Source organism: Papio anubis, chromosome 4 (genome assembly GCF_008728515.1).
Source record: "Papio anubis isolate 15944 chromosome 4, Panubis1.0, whole genome shotgun sequence".
NCBI classification, from domain to species: Eukaryota; Metazoa; Chordata; class Mammalia; order Primates; family Cercopithecidae; genus Papio; species Papio anubis.
Window position 1 is genome coordinate 16,638,579 of NC_044979.1, and position 13,030 is coordinate 16,651,608.

Here is a 13,030-nt window from a genome sequence, read left to right on the forward strand (position 1 = left end):
GTTGGGATCATAAATCTAGGCCAGAGGAAATCGATTTTAGGCAAGAATAGTACTCTTGAAACCTATACCCTTAGCAGAACCTTTTTTATTTTTGGACAAAAAGTTCAGATGCTATGTTTCTGTCTTCTTTAAGTTTATGATATCTGAGATTTAATTAATATATCAAGTAACAATGTCAGATTAAACATTTTTCTGCCATTTCTCCTTATTAAGGCCTCTATTACATTAATATACTCTATGGGACATTGGTGCTAACATGGAAAATTATTCTCGAATCAGTGTGGTATTTATGAATATGTTACTGGTTATTTTCTGGGGTATATGAGTATATAAAAATACCTGAAAATTTTTCTGAATTGAAAAAAAAACCTGTCTCCCCAAAATGAAATCTAGTTGATTAAAATAATCAGAACGTCCTTGCTGAAGGTGGTATCTAAAACGACTCATGAGTACCTACTACATCACTGCCTGACACTGCACAAGACAGTAGGGATGTGAGCTGAATAAGGAAGTGCTACGGTTTTACAAAATTCACAAGCAGATGAGAAGTAAAATAGAGCAACTCACAACACCTGGGTGATGTGTGCTAAGGGAGAGCTATGTAGAAGTGCTGTGAGATTCTAGGGAAGGAAATGCCTAACATTGTTTCTGGGAGACTGAGATGGTGTCATGGGAGAAATACAGGATGAGTCTTAAAAGCTTGGTAGTCATTAACCAAACAAAGAAAGGAGATCAAGTCATACTGGTGAAGAATAACAACCACAGAGAAATGTGGGCCAGAAACAGGCAAATATTTTGGAAACAGCTACTCTGTGTTCAAGAGGTAAAGTAGGCAATGGTTAAGGCTAGAACCCCAAGGAAGTTCATTCATTTAAAACCCACTAGGTGCCTACAACATGCTAGTGCTATGATGAGGATACAGACATACAAGAGCATCTTCCCTGCATTAGAGGATGTACAAGAACTCAGAATTTGGGTTGATGACAGATTGTAAAGAATCTTTCAGGCAATGCAACAATGTCTTGATCACTTTCACTTACTGTGTCAATAACATCACACCGCTAACTATCTGCCAGGCTCTGTATTCGATTTCAGAAGCACAAAGAAGAAAGGGCACATTCCTGTCCTTCAGAAGCTTAGTTTAATAGAGAAATAGACATAACAGCTGGCCCATTCCTAGTCCTTAAATGTAACTAAATCTTGGAAAGGAATGAAATTACTGCATACTGATGGCTATATACAGAAATCTCAAATTCAGTATCCCAAAATGAACATATCATCTGATATTTATCAAGCACAAACCTTTTCAGTATTCCTATTCCAGTTAATGTCAGCACCATACATATTAAGAGGTAAGATACCAACACGGTCATCATTCTTGATTTTCCCTCTCCATTGTCACCTGCTTGCAATCAACTACCAGATCCTGTAATCCAACTTTCTCAACCTCAGACAGATCCACTCTTCTCCACCTGCATTCCAGTGTCTAGTCCAAACCTAATCCCTCAACTGACCTGCCTAACTGGTAGCCTCCTGACTTGTCTGTCTGCATACACTCTTGCTCTCCCAACCATTTTCCTAACAGCAGCCACAGTAATCTTTTCCAAATGAAAATCAGGGCAGGTCTCTTTGTTCCCTCAATGATTTCTCACTGCTCTCTGGATAATGATCTAGTCTATGGTAGCATGATTAACTTATTTGAGGGTTCTGTGACCCAGACCAACAAAAGGTAATGGAACTGAAAAGGGTCTCATCACTACGATACATATACTGTGTTTACCTTGAACTGCAGCATTTCATTCTTATGGTAAGTGACATCAGGCGAAGGGTTCACGCAGTTGTGGAGGAAGGCACTGGCATAAGCGGGAAGACTTTAAGGGAGATGTCGGCTGTGGCCCCATGTGAATTATATTGAACATTACTGACAGTATAGATCGTTGACAAAAAATAGCAAAAAGGGACTCCAGAAGAATTGGATGCCTGAAAAGTAAGGGTAAAGTCATAGATCAGCACAGCAAGTGGTCTTAAAGTTCTCTAACCTAAACAGGGTTAATAAAGTCATTTTATACGACAATAAAACCAGCCCATCACTGATCACTTGGCAATAACATAAATTTAAATTCCTGGTCTCCAAGCAAAATATTCATTTCAAAAAGTTTCACCCATGTCCCCACCTACTCTTCATATCCAGAGCATGTCCCTTAAGAATTCCTTTCTATGGATTTTAAGTAGTTATGTAAGTACTACTGCTATGCTTAAGAAACTACAGATTAGGTGTGGAGGATGTTCATGTACATGAACCCCAGCAGCATGGTTACCTCCCAGATACAGCCACGGGCAGCACAGTTTTCTGCAGAAGCCCCATTCTCATCAGGGTAACAGTCTATTTTTTCATCATCCCTTATCTTTATATCCCACTCCCACTGTATGCGCTTCTCCCAGGAGAAGATTGATGTCTGTGATAATGGCAACCTGTAAGAATGCAGAAATCTCAAGGAAATTCATCTTTAGGAGATAGGGCTTGCAAGATCTGAGGCTTTTGTTTTTCAAGAAAAAAGAAAATAGAAATTAGACCAGAGTTTCAACCACATCCAACCTTTGACTTGAAGGCTCATAGAAGAGAACTGCATTGGGAATCTACTTGGCAGCAACAGAACAAATGTCTCCCTCTAGTGGGAGAGATGTTGTCCATAGCATAATGAAAACAATTCGGTCAGATAAAACCTGTCATGATCACCCCTTATTCTTTTCTGCCCTGACTCCTCTTAGCCCTCTGTGTCTTGTCAGGAAGGCTCTCTTCTGCACTTCCTCTTTAGCATGACACATGGTGTCATCCCAAAGTGAGCTGATCCCCTTGCTCTCCAGTCCCCAAACCAGTATCCCCCATTGGCGTGGAGTGGTAGAAAGATCACAGCAATAAGAATCATATGACCTAGTCATCATGCCCACATTTCTGTAGAATGTTGGACAGATGATTTCTTTTATTAATTTTTAATTTTAATGGGTATACAGTAGGTATACATATTTATGGGTTATATGAAATATGTTGATTCAGGCATACAATGCATAATAATCACATCAGGGTAGGTCGGGTATTCTGTTTCATTTATTTGGGTTTCAACTGTAGCAACAGCAAAATTGAAAAGTTGAAAAAAAATTATATTTCTTTCCATTTCTAACATCCCAGCCTCTTCATTTCTCTAAGCCCAAAGACTCCAATTTTGGAAACTTCCTTTAATACCATTAGTTCTAATATTTAATATTTTTCTATATATTTTTCTTATCTTTGATACTTCTTTATTAGCACTTCCCAAGTTAAAGTTCTCACTTGTCTGGAGTAACAAAATCACATTCTAAAATTATCATCCTTCTCCCAGCCTCCTCCCAGTCTAAACCATCTTGTACTTCCCTGTTCTACTAGTCCCCAAAACCCACTCCCACTCCCAGCAATGCTCACACACAGTAGCACAGCCTTCATTCAAGGATCAACGTGAGGCCCTTTGACAATTAAATCAAGTTGGTACCTAAGACCCTCCAAAATCTGACCACAAGTTTCCTATGCAAACTAGCCTCTTTTTCAAAACTGAATCTTATCTATGCTATTCCAGTCATATAATTTTCACAGGCTAATAATATAAGGCTGTTCCCCACTTTTCTAACTCTGCTTTTCTTGTGTCTCATCATAATTATAATTCTACTTTTGGGAAAAGGAAGTGGAACCAGTTAGAGAGAGAACATTGAGAGGCAGAGAAGAGAATAAGAAGGTAAACACCCAACTCATTCTAGCTCTGGCCACCTCATATTTTTCCCCAGTCCTCTAACTTCCCCAAAACAGGCTGCAAAGTTGCTCTGTTCCTTCAGGAACCCATGCAACCTTGGCAAGAAGAACACCATGATACTATGGAGAATTCTCAATACACCATCTCAACAAAATGGGCTTTTACCTTCAGGTTAGAATCATAAGTGACTGTAGGAGAAGTCTGACTTGGGACACCATTGTGTTTCACTGTAACATTACTAGGTTCCTCCGTTCCAAGAATTTTAATCTCATTAAATGCTAAATTATTGGGGTCCTTGTAGGTTGATTGTGAAATATTCACCTCCAAGCGGTTCTGCAAAACAATTAAGTCCAATTATGCATAAAGGTATGCCTGCAATATACAGATTCTCAAGTCACTCAAATATTCCATTCCAGACAGACACCCCCACTGCCCTGAATGCCTCTCTGCTTTCTCTACTAGTGTGTGCTCAAGAAGTACAAAATTATTTTGATAATCCTCTAATTTAAAACAATCATAAAAACACAGAGACATTTAAAAACTGTATTTAAAAACACTACTTGCTATATGAATGCCTCTTTTTCAAAACATCTATGAAATCATAAATAGAAATGTGCTCACCTATAGCCAATAATGCATATAAAGTTACAAATACAATCATGCATATACAATATACACAAGCACAGATGTGCTAATGGTCAGTCCAAAGCCCACACCTAAGATTCATAAAAGTATGCTACTTACTTGAGTGACAGAAAACTCACATAAAAGATACACTTTATTGGCCACAGTATCTGAAAGTGAGAGAAAGACAAGTCAGATTCTAGCCTTCCCACCACAGAAGAAAAGATTTCACCTGCCACTCCTTTCAGCTATGTCTTGAGGCCGCACATAGCAATTTTCCTTTTCTTTATGGATGAATAATTTTTTATTTTATATGTGTATCACATTTCTTCATTCATTCATCAATGTACAATTAGATTGTTTCTATATCTTGGTTGTTGCACATAATGCCGTAATGAACGTGGGAGTGACTATCTCTCTTAAAGACACTGATTTCATGTCCTCTGGATATACACCCAGAGGTGGGATTTCATGAGATTGTATGGAAGTTCTGTTTTTAATTTTTTGAGGAACCTCCATACTATTTTCCATAACAGTTGTAACAATTTACACTCCCACCAATAGTCTAAAAAATTCCATTTTCTCCACACCCTCGCCAGCACTTATCTCTTATTTTTTTTATGATTTCCATGCTAACAGGTGTGAGGTGATATCTCACTGTGATTTTTGACTTGCATTCCTGTGTCATTTAGTGATGCTGAGTATCTTTTCACATACCAGTTACCACTTGTATGTTTTCCTTGGAAAAACATCTGCTCAGGTCCTTCACCCAGTTTTTAATTGGGTCATTTGATGTTTTGCTACTGAGTTGCCTAAGTTCCTTATTTTTTTATATTAATCTCTTCTGAGATATATGGTTTGCAAACATTTTTATCCATTCTGTAGTTTGCCTTTTCACTGTGTTGATTGTTTCTTTTGTTGTGCAGAAGCCTTTTTGTTTGATGTAATCATGCTTGTTTATTATTTGCTATTATTTGCTATTTTTCCTTTGATTTTGGTATCATATCCAAAAAGTCATTGCCAAGACTAATGTCAAGGAGGTTTTTTCCTGTTTTCTTCTAGGAGCTTCACAATTTCAGCCCTTACATTTAAGTGTTTAATTTTACATTGCACAGTAGCAAAGATATGAAAACAACCTAAATGTCCATCAATAGATGAATGAATAAAGAAATTGTGGTACATATATACAATAGAATATTATTCAGACATAAAAAGAAGAAAATTCTGCCATTTGCAACACCATGGTTGAATCTAGAGGACATTATACTAAGTGAAACAAGCCAGAGACAGAAAGTCAAATACTGCATGGTCTCACTTACATGTGAAATCTAAAAAAGTTAAACTCCTAGAAGCAGACAATGTAATAGTTGTTCTTAGAGCCTGCAGGTGTGGAAAATGGGGAGATGATGGTCAAGGGTACAAAGTTTTAGTTATTAGATGAATAGGTTCTGGGGATCCAGTCTACAGTATGGATGGTGATGGATGTGCTCCTTAAAATAGCTGTGGTAATCATTATACTATGCCTATATATATATTAAATCCTCACATTGTCCACTTTGGATATATTTCATCTTTATTTGCCAATTAAATATTTTGCAATGAAAAAATAAATAAATATTTAAATCTACATATTGGATTAGATGGACAAGAGTCTCCAAGGTCAAGCCATTGTTTTTCCTTCTCTTTCCTACTGGAACATTGCAAAGCTTCCCTTCCAAAGGCTTCCAAGGTGTATGCCTCAAGGGAATCTGTTTCCTAAACTTGAAGCACAGGAATTGGTAGTATACTGGACCCACAAATACTAAAAGGTATGGCTAGGTGAGTACACACTACAACAGTATATTCTCACTGACTCATTGGCAGGGGCATGATTTTTATATCGCCAACATTTGCTCGTAAGAATTTTGGGAGGAAGACATTAACATTGAATTACAGGAACAGTCTTGAAACCATCTGTTCTAAGCACCCATTGACAATAAAAAGAGAGCCTATTGGCCAAGTGTGGTGGTTCACGCCTATAATCCCAGCACTTTGGGAGCCTGAGCCGGGTAGATCAAGAGCTTAGGAGACTGAGATCATCCTGGCTAACACGGTGAAACCTCGTCTCTACTAAACATACAAAAAATTAGCCGGGCGTGGTGGTAGGCACCTGTAGTCCTAGTTATGAGGGAGGCTGAGGCAGGAGAACTACTTAAGCCTGGGAGGCAGAGGTTGCAGTGAGCCGAAATTGTGCCACTGCACTCCAGCCTGGGCGACAAGAGCAAAACTCCACCGCAAACAAACAAACAAACAAAAGAGAGCCCATTATTGATATCACTGGCCAATAGAAGAATTGTCAGATATAGAAATGTATTTTTCTTTCCTTTGTAGGTCATCTACCACTACCCCTGAATGGTGCAACCAGAAACAAAATACTTCAGTGACTCTTGCTGCTGTGCCTGCTGAGATTTCTCCCACAGCTCAATGACCAGCAGGAGGGAAGGACCATAAGTCACAGGTGCGGGTTTGGAAACAGCAACATGATCGTTTCAGTGCTCACCCTTCGTTTCCCCATCATCCCAGAAAAGTTCTCCTTTTGCTTCTTTGTTCTCATCTAGGGCAATGATAAGACCAAGAGGGTTCTTTCGACTGTGGGGAACAAGATTCAAGAGACAAAGACAGGAGTCAGAATTTTGCCAACTGAGCTGAGAATGTTTCCATCAAATTCCAAAAGGAAAAAGTTACTAGCAGCAGATGGTTCTGCTTTTCTTCAGGCACAAACACAAAATTGACAGGCGCCCCGATCTTTAATATCAACAGTGTCACAAGAGATAGAAATACCCCAAACATTAGCAATAACATCTATGTTGGAGGCAAGAATTTAAGCACCAGAAGCTCTTCAATAGCTCAAGTAAAAGCTGCTTCTGCAACTACTACTTAGAATACAGACTATGAGAAGAGAAAGAAATCTTAGGCAATAACTGGTTCAGTCAGATCATTTTAGCAATGATGCCCTCAGGAGAAGTGTCCAGTGCTGTGAGGAAGATATAGTTTCACCTGCCTAAGGACCATTTATACCCAGAAATCAACAACATACAATAAGGTCCATCTATTTAGTAGTAACTTATCTGATTATCAGGTATTAGTTTCTTTTGAAAGAAAAACAAATCATTCTAATGATCTACTTTATAATTTAGAATAAGAAACACAAAACATTACTCAAAAACATGGTAAAGTAGACAGACAGAGAGGAAGAGGGGGAGAGAGAGAAATTTTTATTTGGAATCTCTCCTCATTCTGTCACTCCTCTAGGCAACCTCCAAGTTTCCTGCTCTTCTTGTTTCTTCTCTGTTTGTCACTGGACTCACATTCTCCATTGTATTATTTCACAGTTCAGCCTTTCACTATACAAGAGTTAGTTTTTATTATCAACAAAATCATCTGCTTTCATTAAATATTCATGTATTGAGTAGCAGTGATTTCTAGGAAGTCAATGAGATACAAAAATTAATAAATCACAAGTCCTGACCTGAATGACCTTAAATATTACTGGAAAAACTAGGCACATTCATTTAAAAAATGGAGGCAGACAGTGAACACAACACAAAAGTTAAGATACTCTAGGAGTCCAGAACCACAGTTCCAGAAATATGGTGGACTGGATATTCTTCTGGAGACTTACCCAGTAAAATATTCCCTGATTCTAGATAAATTACAACACATATTCCTGTTAAAATATTGTTGGATTTGCAAGAAAGTAAGAAATACATCCAAGAGACCAAAACAGTAACAGGATAACAAAACACTGAGCTAAAACTAAAACGGTGCTTAGTAAGCAAAACCTAGAATCTCCGTGTGGCAAATTCCCATAGCAAGGTTAAAATTGGGCTACTAAGCCTAGCAATCCAAGGTAGAGAATGTGAACCTCTGATTCCCACATGAAGCCAGGATCTTGAAGGAAGCTAACGTAATGCCAGTTGGAAGCAATTCTTGGCTTGCAAACAGAGGAGAAGACAAATCATCTCTGGAGGAATGAGACCTACATTTATAAGATTATCATAGCTTAAAAAAAATAAGATCACCGAGCACACAAGGTAATAAGTCAACATGAAAGAAAGTCAGCAAAGGTAATTAACAATAGACTTAGATTCCCCTAAACATTTCAGATAATAAAATTTTCTAGCACAGAGTATACAACTATTATTGAAATGCTAACAGTATTAAGGAAGACAGAATCTTCTAAGGAGCAAAATACGTGTGTGTGTGTGTGTGTGTGTGTGTGTGTGTATACACACACGAAATAACCAGAAACTTGGAAGTGGCAGTGCTTCCTCTGCTGGAAGATTAGGGAAAGATTTCTTGCTGCTGAAATATAAGTTTCATTCGGATCATTAAGAATACACCAGGGCAAAGATGTTGGAAAGAATAAATTCAAAAGCCCAAATGCAGTAAAATACATAGGTAAGTCTGGGAAATAGCAGGCTTTTGGCATAGCTGGTCTGTATGTACATGAAGGTATGGCAGGAGATAAGAACTGTTAAGGTAACATGTAACCAGGTTGTGACTGGTTTTAAATACCCTATTAATAGAAGACTTTGGACTTAAAGCCTGGGAGCAACCAGTCGAGATTTTCATTTTGGAAAAATCAATTTGGTATCACTGTGCAGAACAGCTTGAAAGTGAACAATTCAAAAAAGGAAGCCAACTGGTGTTGGATTTAGGGATATTTTCCATTAGCATCATAAAAAGTCTACAATTTGGAAAATTAAAGCAGTAAGAGAGGTTCAAAAGAAAAGACAGGTTCCTGGCTTCCAAAGAACTCCTAGTCTATTAAAGACAAGTAGGCTAATACTCTCAAACGCATGAAGATATAAATGTGTACCTCTTTAGTACAGATGGAATCTATTGTTTTGGAATCAATTAAGTATAAAGGAAAATTCAGTGACTTGGAGATTTGAGGTTTGCAGAAGGTAATGTTTGAATCACAAGAAAGAAAACTTAGTGGGAGAAAAGAAATACGAAGTTGAAATTCTAGGAGGGTGGAAATTGAATCTTGACTCTCTAGAAAAGAGAACAAGTGAGTCAAGAGTAAAGAAACATGGATGCACAGTGTGGCCAAAGCAGACAGAGGGATCAACTGACCTGGTTTGCCCAGAATCAAGAAGTATCCCAAGGGAAGGGACTTTTGGTGCTAAACCTGCAACATTCCTGGCCAAACAAAAAAGGCTGACCACCTGGCTGTTAGTTTCAAAAAGAAATTCAAAGGGTTTCAGGAAGGATATTAATTCTTAAAGGACACTCCAGCCATGCTATACCTGGCCAGAGTGGTTGTATTTGGCTGCTGTGTGGGAAAGATGTAGCCTCCTCGAAGGTGAAGTCCAATTTTGTCTCCAGGAAGTTCCATCTCGACTTTTTGCTTCCTCCATCTCACTTGGTTCCCCTGACGCATGCAGATAAATGAAACACATTGGCGTGACAGCATATTGCCCTCACTGATTATCTATGTGCCGAGTGATCCACAATTCTCTCCCTTTTCCAATTAGCTGAATTACGGTCTAGCCAGGCAATCAAACAACAGAAGGAAAAAAATCAGGAATAACATGTTCTGCCACCAGTTGGGGGTTTGTGAAAACATTTATGCCATGCTGAGGCTATTTGATACATATTATATAAACTGATAGTTCTAAACAAAAAATCCGATTCCTGACCAAGCTCACGTTGTCCATCAGTTCCTTCAATATTCATTTATGAGATACTATATCAGCCTCTATCTTATTGCTGAATAAAGTATATGAAGGTATTTTTTCACATTTCATCATGACTGATGTTAGGGATTTAGGTTGACTTTACCCAGGTTCTGCTATGAAATTACAGAAAACACTACAAAAATACTCCTCAGCAGGTAGATGGATGTTTCTTTCTCGGGAAAGGTAATTTGTCTATGCAGCTGCAGCTACAGTCTTAAGGAGTAGAAGGAAAGTCAAAGCTACTCACAGTCTCGTAGTCATACCAGACAGCATCAGGCACATATGCCATCACTTTCTCTGCACCCTGAAATTAAAACAGTATAGTATCCCCTGAGGGAAATAAAATGGATTTCTTTTTATTATCTAGGGAACTTCTTAATCATACACAGAGAGGGCAGGAATGCCCTTTCCATCCTCTGTTATTATGCCTTTCTTCTGCTTCTCCTCTAAGACAAATAATAGAAGCTGTAACTTGGCAACCCAGAGAGAAATCCCAAACGTAGCCACATTAGGAATAATAATAATAATAAAACATGTGTGGTGACAAACATTCCAGCTTTACATGATTATATCATTCAATTTTCCCAACGTTCCCAAATGGTAGGTACTATTATTATTATTATTATTATTACACCTCTACAGATGAGAAGCCAGTACAACTGTCACCCCTGATCACACAGGCTCAAAGTGGTAGAGACAACAATCACATCCCGATCTGCCTGACTTTAGAGTGAGTGTTGGGACTGCTCCATCCTGTTTCTGCATCATGGAGCAAGTCAGGATCTGCTATGAGAATCCAAAAACAAATAGGACCACTCCTGATATAGTTTGGATGTTTGTCTCTGCCCAAATCTCACGCTGAAATGTAATCCCCAGTGTTGGAGGTGGAGTGTGGAGGGAGGTGACCGGATCATGAGGGCAGATTTCTCATGAATGGTTTAGACCATTCCCTTGGTTCTGTCCTGGTGATAGTGAGTGAATTCTTATAAGATTTGGTTGTTTAAAAGTGTGCGGCAGCTGAGCGCAGTGACTCATGCTTGTAATCTCAGCACTTTGGAGGCCGAGGCAGGTGTATCATCTGAGGTTGGCAGTTTGAGACCAGCCTGGCTAACATGAAACCCCATCTCTACAAAAATACAAAATTAGCCAAGCATGGTGGCAGGTGCCTGTAATCCCAGCTTCTCGGGAGGCTGAGGCAGGAGAATCACGTGAACCTGGGAGTTGGAGGTTGCAGTGAGCTGGGCTTGTGCCACTGCATTCCAGCCTGGGCAACAGAGTGAGACTCCATCTCAAAAAAAAAAAAAAAAGTGCGTGGCAACTCCCCCCACTCTCTCTCTTGTTCCTGCTTTTGCTATGTGACATCCCTGTTCCCCTTCACCTTCCTCCATGACTGTAAGCTTCCTGAGGCCTCCCTAGAAGCTGCACAGATACCAGCATCATGCTTCTTGTAAAACTTTCAGAACTGTGAGACAATGAAATCTCTTTTCTTTGTAAATTAATCAGTGTCAGGAATTTCTTTATAGCAATGCAAGAACAACCTAACATAACTTTTAAATCTAGAGTTTCCAGTAGATGCTTCTAAACCGGTTGGGAACTTGATCAAGGGAAAAAAAAAATTCTAGAAACAAAAATATGTAATTACCAGATGTCTAGCTTCTCAAAACCTAGCACACTCTCTTCAAGGCTGACTCAGTCACAGATGTCAGAAATGAGTTTGGAATAAGGAGGAGAGAGGAATTTGCAGGGCAGCAGGAACAGAAGCGGAGATCCCTAGTGTATCTCTGTGGGAACACTTACTTCATCCAGAACTGGAGTGATGAGGAGGCCGGGCCCCCATAAGAACTGTTGGTGCACATCCCAAGTGCTGTTGTCCTCATAGAACCTGAAGACCAGAGAGACAGTTCACTGAGATTTGAGCCACTGCCAATGAGATTTATCGCAGTTCTACTCACAACCTGTTGAAAGCATACAGGCCGCCTGCCCGGGCAAACCTCCCAAATTATTCTGACACCTACTCAAGCCCCTCTGCACCCTAGGACAGATTCCCCTTCCCCAGCTTATGTCTCCTATTCTTCCCTCAGGATAAACAGATGTTTCTATCCAGTATGTATGCTAGGCAGGTCTCAGGCTGTAATTCTATTTTCCATATCCCTCCTTTTTAAAAAAAGTAAGTTGAGATCTAGATATCTGCATCAACATGGATAGAACTGGAGATCATTATGTTACATGAAATAAGCCAGGCATATAAAGACAAACATCACATGTTTTCACCTATTTGTGGTATCTAAAAACCAAGAATTTATGGATACAGAGAGTACAAGGATGGTTACCAGAGGCTGGGAAGGATAGTGAAGGGCCGGGAGGGAGGTCAAGATGGTTAACAGATACAAAAAAAAATAGTTAAAAAGAATGAGTAAAACCTACCGTTTGATAGCAAAATAGGGTGACTATAGTCAATAATAACTTAATTGTACATTTAAAAGTAACTTAAAGAGTGTACTTGGATTCTTTATAACTGAAAGGATAAATGCTGGAGGGGATGGATACCCCATTCCCATAATGTTCTTATTTCACATTGCATGCCTATGTCAAAACATTTCATATACCCCATAAATATACGCAACTTCTATATACCCACAAAAATTTAAAATTAAAAAATTAAGTTAAATAATCAATACATTTCATAACTTCAGCTGACGATCAAGAAACTGGATCTGATCATAAAATATACCAGATAATTTAACATTTTACTTTTTTCTCTTTCAGGATATCTGCCTTTTAAAAAGAAATTTCATGAACAGACAAAAACTTCCCAAAGTAATGAATATATGATAGCTTGATATGTGCCTGAGGGCCTCATATGTCACCCACATAAGGGAGTTGACTGTATTTTGACAAGAA

At 38.8% G+C, this 13,030-nt stretch overlaps 1 protein-coding gene across 1 annotated transcript in view; it reads right to left on the bottom strand.

Annotated features, from left to right (window-relative positions):
* The window catches only part of MGAM (maltase-glucoamylase), a 145,584-nt gene that overhangs the window by 96,262 nt on the left and 36,292 nt on the right, over positions 1-13,030 (bottom strand). Inside the window, 6 exon segments of the mRNA XM_031664961.1 lie at positions 3,945-4,112; positions 4,524-4,573; positions 6,943-7,031; positions 9,698-9,822; positions 10,377-10,433; positions 11,927-12,011. Coding sequence (XP_031520821.1) covers positions 3,945-4,112; positions 4,524-4,573; positions 6,943-7,031; positions 9,698-9,822; positions 10,377-10,433; positions 11,927-12,011 — 574 coding nt within the window.